General features: G+C 39.4%; 2 protein-coding genes across 5 annotated transcripts in view; one reads left to right on the top strand and one right to left on the bottom strand.

Annotated features, from left to right (window-relative positions):
* cops3 (COP9 signalosome subunit 3) overlaps positions 1 to 16,701 on the top strand; it is a 283,931-nt gene that overhangs the window by 217,021 nt on the left and 50,209 nt on the right. The window lies entirely within an intron of this gene.
* LOC139281126 (5'(3')-deoxyribonucleotidase, mitochondrial-like) lies at positions 800 to 15,319 on the bottom strand. 4 transcript variants are annotated; one of them, XR_011596826.1, is made up of 6 exons: positions 13,410 to 14,218; positions 7,707 to 7,807; positions 7,560 to 7,620; positions 5,341 to 5,455; positions 2,788 to 4,269; positions 800 to 1,572 (listed from the first exon to the last, which is right to left on the bottom strand). XR_011596826.1 is itself a non-coding variant. In XM_070901100.1 (6 exons), exons 2-6 carry the CDS (start codon positions 13,689 to 13,691, stop codon positions 4,130 to 4,132), a joined length of 699 nt encoding a protein of 232 aa, XP_070757201.1. In that variant the 5' UTR covers positions 13,692 to 13,718; positions 15,236 to 15,319; the 3' UTR covers positions 800 to 4,129. The 4 variants fall into 4 exon arrangements, 2 of the variants coding, with proteins under 2 accessions (XP_070757201.1, XP_070757200.1); XM_070901100.1 differs by adding an exon at positions 15,236 to 15,319 and having other exon boundaries at positions 800 to 4,269; positions 13,410 to 13,718; XR_011596827.1 differs by lacking the exon at positions 800 to 1,572 and adding an exon at positions 4,721 to 4,884 and having other exon boundaries at positions 4,194 to 4,269; positions 13,410 to 14,217.

The following is a 16,701-nucleotide window of genomic DNA, read 5'->3' on the forward strand; positions in this document are numbered from 1 at the left end:
GGGTAAATAGTGAGAAACTGTTTCTCAGTTGGGGAGTCGAGCACTAGGGGAACATAGTCTAAAAATTAGAGCCAAACCTTTCAGGAGTGAAATTAGGAAGCACTTCAACCCATAAAGGGTGGTAGAACTTTGTAACTCTCTTCCGCAAATGGCAGTTGATGTTAGGTCAATTGTTAACTTTAAATCTGAGATTGATACATTTTCGTTAACTGAAGGTATTAAGGGATATAGGGCAAAGGTGGTTAAAAGGAGTTAGGTCACAAATGAGCCATGATCTCACTGAATGGCAGAACAGGCTGAAGGGGCTAAATAACCTAATCTTGTTCCAAAGAAACTGTGTTCTTTTCATTATGATCCATATTCCATGAGGAGGTTGTCCAAACAAACCAAGAAGGGCAAGACACAGGGCTCATCAATATTCAAGCAATATCTTTCATATGAAGTGCAGATTGTTAGTTATCAGCTGTCAGGTCCTCCTGTTTGAGGCAATGTTAAGAGATATTCCACTGAAACAGTAGCTACTTGCAAACGTTCAGGACATCTAGGTGTATCGTAAAGATAGGATGTGGAATTAAACATAGGATTTTCATGAGCAAGAAAAAAGGGCAGATGGTTACATAATCTGTTTTTCAAATGGGATTATTTGTTTTCAATGTACATTAGAACTTTAAATGAATATTCTAAACTATTCACTATTATATCAAAACTAGCTATCACTCACTGATTTGTTGAACTAAAAAGCACTCTATATAATTTTGTTTTGGATGAAAGGGACAAAATTTGATCAAAGTCAACCGCATAATCCATGTAGACAGTTCTTTATGCAAGCATCCATCTACTACTTCAGTATATATTCTTAATAAACCCTTTCACACCATCATGAGATGATGGAAAGGCTCCAAATCAGATAAATTAATTTGTACTTTCCCTCCATTTGGGTTCCTGTGCCAAACACAATGTCCAGATTAAACTGGTAGATATGCCACCTAGTGCCAGGCTTCTACCAATGTCACCATTGAGTGGGGTCCTACAAGATGCACAGCAGATGCTTGAAAGTTCACCACCTTTTTTCACCATCTCTCCCACAGTGGCATGGCTATGATTAGCAGCTGATGAGATTCGCAGATGTGACACCATGGTCCATCCTATCACTCCATCACACAGCATATTGAAGCACCATTGCTGTTTTAGTTTTAAATTAGTCAGATTATCATCAACGGCAGCCAACTTGCATTATTAAGAATACAAAATCAACAATTTCACGATGTGAAGTTAGTTTGAAATTCCTCTATGCCTTAATCTTCTATCATAGCAGGCTCCAATATTCTTTATAGCTATTAGTAAGCAGCAGTGTCACTTGGAATACATTCATAACATCCGCATATATGTTAACAGACATTACCACTCACATGGAGGAAATCTTGATTAGTGACCAGCCTCACGTGTGAAATGAAGTATGATGTATGCTGACTGCATGGATGAAAGGGTTGAATTTTCCAACCCCCATTGAAAGCTGGAACAAAGTCTCTAGGTCATTCCCTGCACCCAGTTGCACTCATGTTCTTTTGTTACCTAATACAACAAAAAAGCTGAACATGCAAATTGAAACTGGAATATCAAGATGGCATGACACGTGGTCACAAATCAAGCAATCCTTTTTTGTATCTAATTAACAAGGCAGACTAGGAACACAAAAAGCACCTTATATTAAATTTGAAATTACTCATGCATTGAGAAGGGCATTCAGGCAGGTTAACAGAGACAAGCCAAATTTCTTAAGAAGAATTTGTTAACTTAAGATTTGTATTAAAAACCATAATTGAACATAGTCCAAAGTCAATACCAAATATCCAAACAAGCTTTATCAAGAATGTGTAGTTGAACTTTTGCACCTGTCTTCAAACATCTTAAAACTAACAGTGGGGTGCTTGGATATCATCCATGGACAAAAGTGACATGGAAATACACTCAAACGATGTGGTATTGAGTGAGCAGTTGCTTCTAACTGGTTTGTAGGCTTAACTATAGTGCCAGCTATGATGTGCTACAAGCCCAGTATTCAAGGTAAGATGGTTTGAGAAAACATATAATCCACATAGACTGGGTTAATAGGTACAATGTGGCAACATTTTTGTTTTCATTCACTCCTCCACAAGCCCAATCTTACAGGACTCTTTCACTGTAGTAATGGTATTCCCAATTTTTAGTAATAATTTGGTTGTGGCAAATAGCCTAGAAGCATTTAAGGGGAAGCTAGATAAGTACATGAGGGAGAAAGGAACAGAAGGATATGTTGATAGGGTGCGATTAAGTAGGGTGAGAGGAGGCTCATGTGAAACGTAAACTCCGGTATAGACCTTTTGGTCTGAATGGCCTGTTTCTGTGCTGTAAAATTCTACATATACCATTAGAATGCTAATGGAGATGAATAGGTCACCACCAATATGTGTTCTTAATCTGCTCAAGTGAACAGCTTGTTCCACAGTGTTAACTCAGTCTTTCCATCTGATTTACAGAATTGGCAAAACTGTTCATATTCTGGGTAATGGCACACATTCGCATTCCCTACAAAGGGGTTTCCTAAACCTTCCAGGCCAATTGCAGTTCAGAGATTTAAAGTTGCTGATCCCATATAAAGATTAGGACCAATTTTAAATTTAGTTGGAACTATCTAGTACTTAATAAATCTATTTCCACATTGTTTGTTTGCTGTAAACTTCTATTGGCTCATACTTTTGTATCGTTACTAGCATTTTACACATCTCTGAAAATGGCACATGCACCAACCTTTTGTAGAAATCATCAGAATCATCAAGAGTTTGATATCTTGACTACCATTTACAATATATTGAACAGGAGCATGATCTGTCCTAAAATGACATAGGATTAATGACAGTCTGTGTTTTTGACAATAATTACATGAATTATAATGCCACTGTAGTTACAATGCAATAGAAAACAAAATATATTTCAAATATATAACATTTTAAATGACCTTATTGTAGATTTAAATATATTAGCATTTTTTTTTTTAGCTGCCATCTTAGCTAAACCTTTTGGGTCAAAAGTGGTTTCTATTTTCTGTGCACGTCCATTGACAACATTGGTTACTCCCAAAGATAGTATGATCTGAAAAGTCAAATACTGTACTGTGCCAGGTTTAAAAGTAAACATTTGTCCGTGGGTTTCAATTTATTTTGAGCCAGTTGAATATTTGTGCACTTTGAACTGTCAGCCGCAGAGCAATAAGAAACGCAATCAGTTTCACAAAAAATTCACTGGATGAGCCAATTAAGAAATTAACATCAGATTATATTTAAACTTTTGGAGCGATTGGATTTCTAACATAATGCAGCACAAAGTCCTGGGAAATGTTTTCTGGAGCACCCGTTCTGCCTGCAACTGCAGCCCTGCCATACAGAACATCCCTGAGGTTGAGCTCGACAGGAATTTCACAGCTACCATAGTTGATACAGTAGGGGGTAAAATTCAGTGTGTATCACCATCAACCAAAGTAAATGTAATCCCTAGTGAAAATACCATTGTACTGCAAGTCCAGGACAGTGATGGTTCATTGAACACTTCTCTGATGACCAACAGTGACAGTGCACACTGTAAACTACAGCATCAGAGCCAATAACTGCAACAAATTCTAATCAAAATTGAAAAGCCAGCAGGCGGGAAAAATAAAATCAATACATAGGTACATTATTAAATTGTGCCGTTTCATTATTTGAAGATGTAGCTTTTGTCAAATATTCATGGATCTGGTTTACGCTCTGATCTGCAATATATTATATGTCACAGAACATGATTATGTTAGATTCTCTATCTCAGCAACTGTGACAGCTACAATGTATTGCACAATATTTGAAGAGAAAATGGGTGCAATTACTAGAACATTATTGGATCCTAACCAAATCTGCATTATTTCCTATATAATGTACCTTTGATTGAAAAGTACTTAAACAACTACAAACACAGGAAACTAGAATCTCACACATAAGGTCATACGTATTTGCATTCAAATAACCTGCATTGTTATCATGCTACTCGTTGTTTCAGTTCTGCATCAAGCAATCACTTTTCATTGTTCCACAGCTACTGAAACATTTAAGGCCGCTGCAGGTCATTGCTGCCGTTTGCTCTCCAGTAGTGGTTTCCAATCAGCCCAAGAATGCAGCCGCCTTTTAGGGGGTCTCAGTTGCAGGTACATGTTGTGACAGGCTGAGAAAAGTATGTGCTCCCATTTAGGATAGGGTTCCACACCTACAAAATACAATGAGCAAAATGTAAACGATAGATGTCATTTTGGAAATCATTCTGAAAACAATCCAAATGGTACAAGAGCAGTACGTACCGACAGGTCAATATCCTCTGAGAACCAGAGCCAGAAATAAAGAGTTGGGGAGGAGGGCGCAGACGGACTGGAAGATTTCTTGTGGAGCCAGAAAGAACTTTCATTGATCCTCCTGACCCCATGTAAAACTCCGCCCATTGGTACATGAAAATTGTGTCCTACAAATGGCGCAGGACACAGATTTAAATATTGAAACTAGGCCTGATTTGGGTGGGAATGCTGGCCATTCATTTCGATGTCCACTCCAAAATCGAGTTGGCTGGGTCTCAGGCGACCAATGAACGGGTTTCAAAAGAAAAAAAATATCCTTCACCACCCATTTATCTTCTCCCACTCCCCCCTCCCCCTCGATGGTCATACCTTCCAGGCTGTCAGGCAACCAACAAGCATGGGTTTGTCCTCCTCGTGACCTGCATGGCACAACTTGCCACAAGCTGTACGAGTGCTCTGGCTCTTTTGATTAACCCCTTCTGCACTGTTTCTGGTTCTGTTTTGAATGCTTCAGTATCTCACCTATTCCGCTTCTGTTTGGAAGTAATTTGTGAATAAACTTGTTTAGCTTGTTATAAATAGTACGTGGTGTGGCTTATATTATCTTTCTTCTGAAATGATACGAGACATAGTAGAATCCTATGTACTATCTGGATCAAATTTATAATAAACAAGAGAATTTCTCACCATGTGCCAAACTATATCCATACACTAAATACTTACGGTTAAATGTTTGATCAAAGGGAATGCAGAATTGCTTATGAATGTTATCTTTTGCTTTGGGAATCAGAAAAATATGTTGGGACCAAACCTGAGTTATAACAATGATCATTATGTCATATGATTGTCGAGAATTGCTTTAAGGCTTCCAGGCAACCTTCCATTTCAAAATTTTAGAATATTTTTGGCTACTTTTGCTTAACCTCCAATGGCATTTTCATATAGATGGACCTTGTAATCGAGAGCATTTCAATCACTTATTATTTTACCTGATATATCTGGTTTGTCGTCTATCAGCAAATTGCCTGATACCATCGTTTTGTCCCGTGTCAGTACCATCAGTTCCAGAAACTCTTTCCCAAGATGCTTCTCTACCCAGGCGTACTGTGAACACAGTCAATAGGTCGTCCAATTATTTTTACACTATTAAGAAGTTATCAGAAATATGGAAAAAAACTGTAAATTTTCATACTTTTTTTTGCCATTGATGTCTTTTGATTTTTCAATTTAGTTACTCAATAGAATTACATTGGCCCTGAATTTGTGGTCAGAGACGTACCTCCGGGGTATGCTTCCAACCCATGAAATATTTCCGATCTTACCTTTAGCCCCGAAAGCTACAGAGAGTTGGGGTCCTGGACCTCCAGATGTATACCTGAGTAAAGGCCCACATGATCCAAGGAACACAGGTGATTTGGAAGCGTCCCTGGGATCAAGTGGGCCGGGTCCTCCAATAAGAAAGGAGGATTCCATTTATGAACAGAATCCCCATAAACCCTAATGGAATCCCCAAATAATCAAACAATTTAGACAATTGTAATAAAAGTAAATATTCTAATTTTCAAATTTAATTAAAAACCTTCAATATAGCAAATGCAATAAAAATTACACTTAAATTTTTTTTTAAACATTTTAATCTGGGCCAAAATTTGTATAAATGAATTTTAAGTGTTTGTGCATCATTTTTAATTTTTTCATTGTTAATTTAATTAACCCTTACCAGGCATAAGAGTTTCACGGGCATTTTCTGAGCAGTAGCCCAACTCTGTGCCAGCGAAAGTGAATTTTTAGTCGGTTCGGTAGATCTGTCAAGGTAAGTGACAGATCGCTTGTTCCGGATTTTTGCACATGCGCAGTGCATCTGGAAACCTGGAACTTGCGGGGCCTTTCACAAGGCTTACGACGGCATACAATGAGCATAAGCCATCATTGGGACCGCAATTTCCAGGCCATAGTATTTACAGCATAGAAACAGGCCATTCGGCCCAACAGGGCCATGCCTGTGTTTATACTCCACACGATCCTCTTCTCACCCTTCTTCATCTCACCCCATCAACATATCCTTCTATTCCTTTCTCACTCATGTGCTTATCTAACTTCCCCCTAACTGCATCTATGCTATTCACCTCAACTACTCCCTGTGCTAGTGAGCTCCACATTCTAACCACTCTCTGAGTAAAGACAGTACTCCTGAATTCTCCATTGGATTTATTACTGACTATTTTATATTTATGGCCAATGTTCCCTCTATGGTGTGCGGCTGCGCACCAATCGGGAGGTCCCATCCAGGTTGCTCACCACCTTGTGCCCTGGAAAAGATACCGCGCATGCACGACCGCGCAGAAAATTTAAAGGGACCACCCCCCCCCCCAAAAAAAAATTAGGGGGAACATTGTTTATGGCCTCTAGTTCTTGTCTTCCCCAAGTGGAAACATCTCGATGTCTACCCTTTCATAATCTTAAAGGCCTCCATCAGGTCACCTCTCAGCCTTCTCTTTTCTAGAGAAAAGACCCCAGCCTGTTCAATCTTTCCTGATAGGTTTAACCTCTCTGTTCTGCAATCACTCTAGTAAATCTTTTTTTGCACCTTCTCCAGTGCCTCTATATCCTTTTATAATATGGAGACTAGAACAATTCAGGCAACTCCAAATGTGGTATAACCAAGCTTTTATACAAGTTTTACATGACTTCTCTGCTTTTTAATTATATCGTCCTAGAAATGAAGCCCAGTGCTTTATTTTGCTTTTTATATGGCCTTATGTCGCTACTTTTAGTGATTTGTGCATCTGTACCCCAGATCTCTCTATTCCTTTATCCCATTTAGTCTTCTGTTTTCCAAGGAGTATGTGGCCTCCTTATTCTTCCTACCAAACATTATGTAATGTTAAAGCTACTTTCTTAAGTTCCAGATGGTTATCAAGGGCAAAGATTTCCTTTGTGCATCCAGTGTAGCAAGATTGTAAACTCATTCTTTATAAATGTGCTTATGATTTAGCTATGCTTTTTCTGTTACAATTTGGTTTCTCATTGAAGATCGCCTTTTACTCCAAATAACTAGTGAATTTTATCCCGTGTAGTTGGGGTTCCACTCTATGGCCTTCCATGACTAGAACAATTGGATGCGCACGCGAGACAAAAGTTTATATTTCGGATTAAGCCTTAATAATTGGTAATCTATTTTCTTAGTCGAAGTTTCTTCATAACTTACTTTTTCATAAGGGCAGTAATTGTACTTCTTTATTGGACTGGTGCAAATGAATACATCTGTGCTGTGAAAAAAACCCAGAAATAACATCACTACAGAAATCCTGTTACGTCAAGCAAGAATTAGAATACTTTTGGAGTTCAGACTCACTTTGTCATGTTGGCCATTTCTTTCACAGCGTCCACGGCACCAGGAAGGGGTTCAAGTTCAATGAAGAAGTTCTTTGACTCCCATATACTTATTGCTTTTTCCTGCATTTTTTTCATAAAAATGCAAGCATGTTATGTTCAGAAGAAACTATGTTCAATAGCCTTCTTTTACACAAATGTTTTTCGCAGGTAATTTGCTCCCTTATGCTATCAGTTGCAGGACCCACTTCATTGTGAAGTATAGTAAGGTGCAAGGTACACTGGAGGTGATCTACAGATTAAGCAGCAATGCACCAACTATATCTATCCAGCCTGGATGCCAATCCTGCCCCTCAATGCAAACATCTAAAACTGAAAGATACTGCATAAGAACATAAGAATTAGGAGCAGGAGTAGGCCATTCGGTCCCTTGAGCCTGCTCTGCCTTTCAATTAGATCATGACTGATCTACCTCAACTCCACTTTCCTGCACTATCCCCATATCCCTTGATTCCCTTAATATCCAAAAATCTGTCGATCTTTGTCTTGAATATACTCAAAGACTGAGCCTCCACAACCCTCTGGGGCAGAGAATTCCAAAGATTCACCACCCTGAGTGAAGAAGTTTCTCCTCATCTCAGTCCCTTATTCTGAGATTGTGACACCTGGTTCTAGACTCCTCAGCCAGAGGAAACGTCCTCCTTGCATCTACCCTGTCAAGCCCTGTAAGAATTTTGTATGTTTCAATGAGATCACTTCTCATTCTTCTAAACTCTAGAGAATATAGGCCTAGTCTACTCAATCTCTCCTCAAAGGACAATCCCACCATCCCAGGAATCAGTCTGGTGAACCTTTGTTGCATTCCCTCAATGGCAAGTATATCCTTTCTTAAATAAGGAGACCAAAACTCTACGCAACACTCCAGGGCCCTATATAATTGCAGTAAGATGTCATTAGACATATACTCAAATCATCTTGTAATAAAGACCAAAATACAATTTGTTTTCTTAATTACTTGCTGTACCTGCATGTTAACTTTTAATGATTCGTGTACAAGGACACTCAGGACCCTTTGAACACCAACATTTCCCAATCTCTCACCATTTAAAAAGTACTCAGCTTTTCTACTTTTCCTACCAAAGTGGATAATTTCTCCTTGCAATATTCCATTTGCAATGTTCTTGCTCACCCACTCAGCTCATCTATATTCTCAAGAAGTCTCTTTGCATCCTCCACACAACTTACATTCCCACCTAGCTTTGTATCATCAGCAAACTGGGATATATTACATTTGGTCCACTCTTCCAAATCATTGCTATAGATTGTGAATAGCTGGGGCCCAAGCACCGATCCTTGTGGCACCCCACTAGTTACAGCCTGCCAACCTGAAAATTACCCGTTTGTTCCTACTCTCTGTTTTCTGTCAGTTAACCAATCCTCAATCCATGCTAGTATATTACCCCCAATCCCAAGAGCCCTAATTTTGTTCTGAAAATCCAAATATACATCTACTGATCCCCCCCTTACCTATTATGCTAGTTATCTCAAAAAACTCTTAACAGATTTGTTAAACATGATTTCCCTTTCATAAATCCATGTTGATTCTGCCCAATCCTATAATTATTTTCTAACTGCCCTGTTACCACATCCTTAATAATAGATTCTAGCATTTTCCCTACTACTGATATCAGGCCAACTGGTCTGTTGTTCCCCATTTTCTCTCTCCCTCCTTTCTTAAATAGTGGGTTACATTAGCTTCTTCCAATCTATAAGAACCGTTCTAGAATATATGGAATTTTGGAAGATGACAATCAATGTATCCACTATCTCTATAGACACCTCTTTCAAAACCCTAGGATGTAGGCCATCAGGTCCAGGGAATTATCAGCTTTCAGTCCCATTAATTTCTCCAGTACTATTTTTTTTACTAATATTAATTTATTTCAGTTCCTCATTCTCGCTAGATCCCTGATACTCCACTATTTCTGGGAGGTTTTTCATGTCTTTTTCCGTGAAGACAGACACAAAGTATTTGCTTAATTTCTCTGCCATTTCCTTATTCCTCATTATAATTTCTCTTGTCTCAGCCTGTTGGGGATCCACATTTACTTTCCCTAATCTTTTCCTTTTTACATACCTATAGAAGCTTTTACAGTCTGTTTTTATGTATCTCGCTAGTTTACTCTCATTCTATTTTCCCTTTCTTTATTAATTTCTTGGTCCTCCTTTGCTGAATTCTAAAATCCTCACAATCCTCAGGCTTATTGCTCCTTATGGCAACATTCTAAGTCTCTTCCTTTGATCTAATACTATCTTTAACTTCTCTTGTTAGCCACGGTTGGATCACTTTTCTTGTTAGCCACGGTTGGATCACTTTTCTTGTGGGGTTTTTGTGCCTTAAAGGAATGTTTGTTTGTCGTAAATGATGTATTAATTCTTTAAATGCTAGCCATTGCTTGTCTACCGTCATACCTTTTAATGTAGTTTCCCAATCTACCTTAGCCAACTCTCCCCTCATACCTACGTAGTTTCCTTTGTTTCAGATTGAACTAAATCACTTTCAAACTTAATGTAAAATTCTATATTATGGCCACTGTTCCCTAAAGGCCCCTTTACTAAAGGTTATTAATTGCACAATACTAGATCTAAAATTGCCTGTTCTCTAGTTGGTTCCTCAACATACTGATCTAGAAAACCATCTTGTACACATTCCATGAATTTGTCCTCTACACTGTTACTGCAAATTTGGTTTGCCCAGTCTATATGCAGATTAAAGTCCCCCATTATTGTTGTATTACCTTTGTTACATGCACCTCTAATTTCCTAATATATTGTGCCCTACATTACCACTACTGTTTGGGGCCTATAAACAACTCCCACCAATGCTTTCTCCTCTTAGCTCCACCCAAACTGATTCTACTTCTTGATTTTCTGAACTAAGGTCCCCTCTCTATACTGTCTTTATCTTTATCCTTTATTATCAGGGCTACCCCATCTCCTTTACCATTTTGCCTATCTCGTCGAAAAGTTAAGTATCCTGGAATATTTAGTTCCCAACCTTGGTCACTTTGCAACCACGTCTCCGTAATGGCCATTAGATCAAACAAATTAATTTCTATCTCCGCTTCTAATTAATCTAGTTTGTTGTGAATGCTTTGCGCATTCATATATAGCGCCTTTAGCTTTTTTCTATTTTTCCCTGATGTCACTTTACATCAGTAATGCCCTATTACCTTTGTTACTCTTTCTGTCCCTTCCTGACCTACTGAGTATTTTTACCCAAAAAACTCTGCTCTAGAGCCTTGACATTTCTCTTGCTGCTTTTAAATGTACTCTTTACTGAATCCTCCCACTTGCATTGTTGGAAGTGAATGAAATGTTAAACTGAGCTTTCAGCTATGTGTTCAGATGGATGTTGAAGATTCCACAACCATATTAAGAGGACAGGGAGTTTTCCTGTTGTCTTGGCCAACATTTCTCCCTCAAACATCACCAAAATTAAATTATTTGCAATCGGCTCATTGTGTGGGGGATCTTGCTGTGTTTCTTTACATAACTATAGTCACTGTACTCTGTGATTAAATATACGTGAAATGCTTTGAGATGTTTGTGAGCAATGTGATCAATCTAGTATTTCTTTCATTGACCCTGTGCGTTCTCAGAAACTGAGAATGGCCACATTCATTTTTCGTCCGACCATGGCTGTTGATTTATAGTTTTCAGGGAAAATGGATGCATTGTGGAATTCAGTCCCCAAAATGGTGGTCAAAATCCTGGTATCCTATGTAATAAGTTGGTTTACTTGGCGTTTGTGACTTTAGCCACCATCCTTTAATTTTATGGTATTATACTGTATAAAACAGCACCTTGAGTGGCAATCCAGGAGCTTTAATAAATAGCACCGCACTCTAAAAATATCCAAGTTTCATGACCTGCCTTTGGTTCTAGCTGCATTGAGTTTCTGCTAAAGGGAAGATTTCCAACTTTGATCAAACTATTTGTGGAATAGATAAAATGGGCAGCAGTATGCAAGTGTGTCTTTCTATATGACACTTGGGAAGGTCCTGTTGTCTGTATTGCTCAAGAGTACCCCATGTAGGATAACACTTGTACAACATTGAAAGGAGCTGTGGATAAGTTTGCATATTTTGCATGTTCGCTGAAGCATGATGAATCAATGACTGATTGCAATTCAGCACTGCTTTTACTCCATTGGTGAAGTAAGGGAGTTAATTTTAATTTAATCCAATCAGTTTTTCCAATTTGTAAGGGATTTCAGCTAAGAAGTGGTATTCTACATCAGAGGTCTAACAATACTGATTAAGAGAAGTTTGAAGAAATGGAACAATCTTACAGTTGGGTTAATTTTTAGCTTCCATGATGTCAGCGGAGAGCCTGGTCTACCATGCTTTTCTTCAAATAGTGGCGTGGGATCTTTTACGTCTACCTGAGAGGGCAGACAGGACCTTTAAGGTCACACCTGAAAGACAGCACCTCGGATAGTGTAGTATTCCCTCAGTATTGCCAGTCTAGATTATGTGCCCAAGTCTCCACAGTGGGGCTTGAACCCCTAACCTTCTGACTTCTGAGTATTAACCACTGATGCTTAATATTCATGGTGCAATCTTGTCTTAGAAATTGCACTTAAACTATTCAATTTTTATCAACCCTCTATAGATTTCAACTCATTCTGAATGATGTGGCCTGCATTCTAATGCACACAAAGTCCCACTTTCCATTACCCAGTCTTTTGCCCAACTCTGCTCATTCCCCATGTCCCATGAACTGACTAAGATCTCCGTCTTGCTTTCAGGTTCCTGCATGGCCTTGTCCCACCCTATCTCAGCCGTACATGCCTGTACTCACCCTCCACTCCTCTGACACACGTCTACTTGTTGCTTCCTGTGCTCTACCATTGGTGGATGCTCCTTCAACCTCTATTGTCTAGAACTCACTCCCTAAATCTCTCTCTCTTCCCACCTCACCGTCTGCTTTCCAAAGCCCCCTAAAAAAAACTTAGCTCCCACAGTGCTTTCAGCTGCCCCTGGGGTTTGTTTCTTCCCTCCTACTCAGTGTCAGTTGATTTTCCTTCACTCTAAACGCTCCGAGATGTCTTTCTGTACACAGGAGCCCTGTAGAAATGCAAGTTACTATACATTCACGATTTAAAAAACCCCAGGCAAAAAAGGTGAAAACAAATGCGCATGAAATCGATTGACGACATTATAGCAACAAGTTGGTCCATTATTAATTTTGATGTTTTCGACCATTCTCAGCTACACCAAAATATGGACCGATTCTCCACAAGGAAAAAACAATAATCTGCTTAATTAAATAAAACAGAAAAATACTGGAAAAGACTCAGCAGGTCAGGCAGCATCTATGGAGAGAGAAACATAGTTAACGTCTCAGGTCGATGACTTTTCACTAGATCTGAAGCATTAACTCTGTTTCTCTTGCCACAGATGCTGTCGTGCTTTCAGCATTTTTCTGTTTTTATTTCAGATTTCCAGCATCCGCAGTTTTAGTTTGCTTTTGATTGTCTAAATAACATTGTCTATTACTAATTACAGTGATCCATTTTGTTACATGCTAGGAAATAATGTTAAAAAAAATATATTTCAGGTGTAAAGTCTGGAAAACAACACCAATTTGTTAAATGACACTAGTGCTATGATGCCGTGCACCTTGGGACAGTTTCCTGTACCAGTCACCTCTGACTTACACAAAGATCAGGCTGCAGCTTTCCATACTGTGCCGAGACCCAGAAACCTCTGCGATCTTTCAACTCTATGAAGGGCTCCTCAGGATACGTGTCCTTGTATTTCTGGAGGAACCCACCTTCAAAATCAGCCAGCACTCCGTCCATGTCCACCAGGACCTGCAGCCTTCTGCCCTCTAGTCTATCTTCAGCGCCCTGCGCCACTGCGCAAAACGACTTGGCCAATGCGCCGAACAGTTTGCTCCCCGAGCTCCGGAGATTTGCAAATCGAGTCAAGAAGATCATGGTCGGGTGCAATCTGCCTAAAACAACCTTTTGCATTGGGATAAAGTCATAAGGGCGGGGTGGGAAGGGGGAATCGAGAACAAATATTATTTAGCCATATGCAATCAATGGATGTAGCCACCGGAATATCCCTGCATATCCATGGTTGATGTGCAACTTGCACAGAAGCGGTCAATTTTAACGCATTTGCTTGCTTGGTGAACGAATGACCTCGACTTGCAAATAGCGCAATACCTACCGAGAGCCCACTTCAGTACCTGGCATGGTATTTAAAAAATCGAGTGTTACGGGCCCCTGCACAACTGACCAGCCTTTTCACACAGTCAGCAACCAACTGGCCGCACGGTCCTCTGTTAATCTCCGGAAATTACGCCCCCTCTCTCGTTCTCTATAATCTTAAAGCTGGGCTGCAAGGCACCCAAAGTTTGCAGGGCTTTTCACAACGAACCGAGGCAATGTCTGCCAACCCGCTCTGCAGGTTGGAGGAATCATGTTTTTGTTTTCCCTAAAGAAATAACGTTTCTCAGAGCAGTTATTACAAACAAAATCAACAAAGCGGGCAGCATTTTGAATTTATCTTTCCAGTTACTCGTTATAGGGAAAAATAAACTGCAACAAAAACATCCTGTGAAATATTCACAGAATATAAAGGGCCAAATAAATGACTGAGAAACAACTCGTAAAAACAAATTCTCCCCTTTCAAATCTGCAAAATGCTCTCATTTGCATCATTCAAATAAAAATAGTCTGTTTGAATTAGTTTCACATGATTTCCCTCCAATTCTCCTAAAGCCATTGATCTATACCGGGGGACAGCTTAATCACCACTGGTAGTGTTCCGTTGTGCACATTGTCCAAATGGCCATTCTTCATACTTACCCCCTTTACAGGGAGTGTTGCCTTGGGTATTTGACCATGGAGTGTTCACAATTGATCCTGCCCTCATTCATGACAAGGTGATGGAGGGCTCCTTGATACTCATGAAACTATGACAAAAAATTGAGCAGACAAAATCAGTTTTAAAAATGAGAAAATCATGTATACAGAAGATGGTAATATTTAAAATTAGTTCTACAATCATATGCCATATAGTATTAAATATACATGCCAAACATTCCAAAACCATGATGTTGTAAGCCCAATATTGTATGTGCATCAAACACAAAAGGATAGTGTCATGTATCCTACATTATTATATATAACTGTATCCTAACATGCTATACATGACTGTAATAAGATATGACCTGTAATCACCAGCATACCTTACCACCAGGGGTGCACTTGCAAGAGACAGGTATATAAGGACAGGTCTCAGGCAAGTGCGACATTGCAGAGCTGTGAAATAAGGTGCAGGTCCAGAGTGATCTTGACTTCACTACATGCCTCGTGTGAATCTACTGAGGGGACAGGACTTTACAGATAGTATGCAGGTACAACAAGTGATCAGAAAGGCCAATGGGATCTTGGCCTTTATTGCAAAGGGTATGGAGTATAAAAGCAGGGAAGTCTTGCTACAGTTGTACAGGGTATTACTGAGGCCATACCTGGAATACTGCGTGCAGTTTTGGTTTCCATATTTACGAAAGGATATACTTGCTTTGAAGGCAGTTCAGAGAAGGTTCACTAGGTTGATTCCGGAGATGAGGGGGTTGACTTATGAGCAAAGGTTGAGTAGGTTGGGTCTCTACTCATTGAAATTCAGAAGAATGAGAGGTGATCTTATCGAAATGTATAAGATTATGAGGGGGCTTGACAAGGTGGATGCAGAGAGGATGTTTTCACTGATGGGGAGACTAGAACTAGAGGGCATCATTTTAGAATAGGAGGCCACCCATTTAAAACTGAGATGAGAAGAAATTTCTTCTCTCAGAGGGTTGTGGATCTGTGGAATTCGCTGCCTCAGAGAGCTGTGGAAGCTGGGACATTGAATAAATTTAAGACAGAAATAGACATTTTCTTAAACGATAAGGGGATAAAGGGTGATGGAAAGCGGGCAGGGACGTGGACCCGAGTCCATGATCGGATCAGCCATGATTGTATTAAATGGCGGAGTAGGCTCGAGGGGCCATATGGCCTACTCCTGCTCCTATTTCTTATGTTCTTATATACTGCATGACACTTGAGAATCTAATTCAAAAAAACTCATTTTATTTTAGTATTTGCAGAAAGATTTTAAACGATGCAAATAAGTACATGTAAAACAAAGTTATGAGGAAAGGTTAAGTAGGTTGGGCCTCTACTCGTTGGAATTCAGAAGAATGAGAGGTGATCTTATTGAAATGTATAAGATTATGAGGGAGCTTGACAAGGTGGATGCAGAGAGGATGTTTCCACTGATAGGGGAGACTAGAACTAAAGAGCATAATCTTAGAATAAGGGGCTGCCCATTTAAAACTGAGATGAGGAGAAATTTCTTCTCTCCAGAGGGTTGTAAATCTGTGGAATTTGCTGCCTCAGAGAGCTGTGGAAGCTGGGACATTGAATAAATTTAAGACAGAAATAGACATTTTCTTACACAATAAGGGAATAAGGGGTTATGGGGAATGGGCAGGGAAGTGGACCTGAGTCCATGATCGGATCAGCCATGATCATATTAAATGGCGGAGCACTCGAGGGGCCATATGGCCTACTCCTATTTCTTATAAAATGAACACAAGTGCATTATGGTGATTTTTGTGTGTCTTGACAGTGTATATATAAATATTTGCTGTTGTTGAAAGAAGACTTAGATTTATATAGCGCCTTTCACGACCATCGGACATCGCAAAGCGCTTTACAGCCAATTAAGTACTTTTGGAGTGTAGTCACTTGTTGTTGCTGCTTCACAGCTTTAAGATGCTTTGCATGGCACTGGAGAATTATGTTGGCATAGCTCTAATTTTAAAAAATAATTTTACTTTAGTATCTGTCGAGAAATTTTAATGGGTGCATACAAATAGCTGCAAAACAAAATTCGTGAGATAAACACAAGTGTCCTGTAGAAATTTGTGTGTGTGTTTACGGTGCTTCG

This window comes from Pristiophorus japonicus, chromosome 15, assembly GCF_044704955.1.
Source record: "Pristiophorus japonicus isolate sPriJap1 chromosome 15, sPriJap1.hap1, whole genome shotgun sequence".
Taxonomy (NCBI): domain Eukaryota; kingdom Metazoa; phylum Chordata; class Chondrichthyes; family Pristiophoridae; genus Pristiophorus; species Pristiophorus japonicus.

Coding starts and splice junctions, on each gene's coding strand:
- LOC139281126 (XM_070901099.1), bottom strand. CDS start 13,727: ATGCAAAAGGTTGTTTTAGGCAGATTGCACCCGACCATGATCTTCTTG. Junction 5,456..7,559: donor ATTACTGCCCTTATGAAAAA/GTAAGTTATGAA, acceptor CTGTGTTCACAG/TACGCCTGGGTAGAGAAGCA. Junction 4,270..5,340: donor CGACAAACCAGATATATCAG/GTAAAATAATAA, acceptor TGTATTTTGTAG/GTGTGGAACCCTATCCTAAA.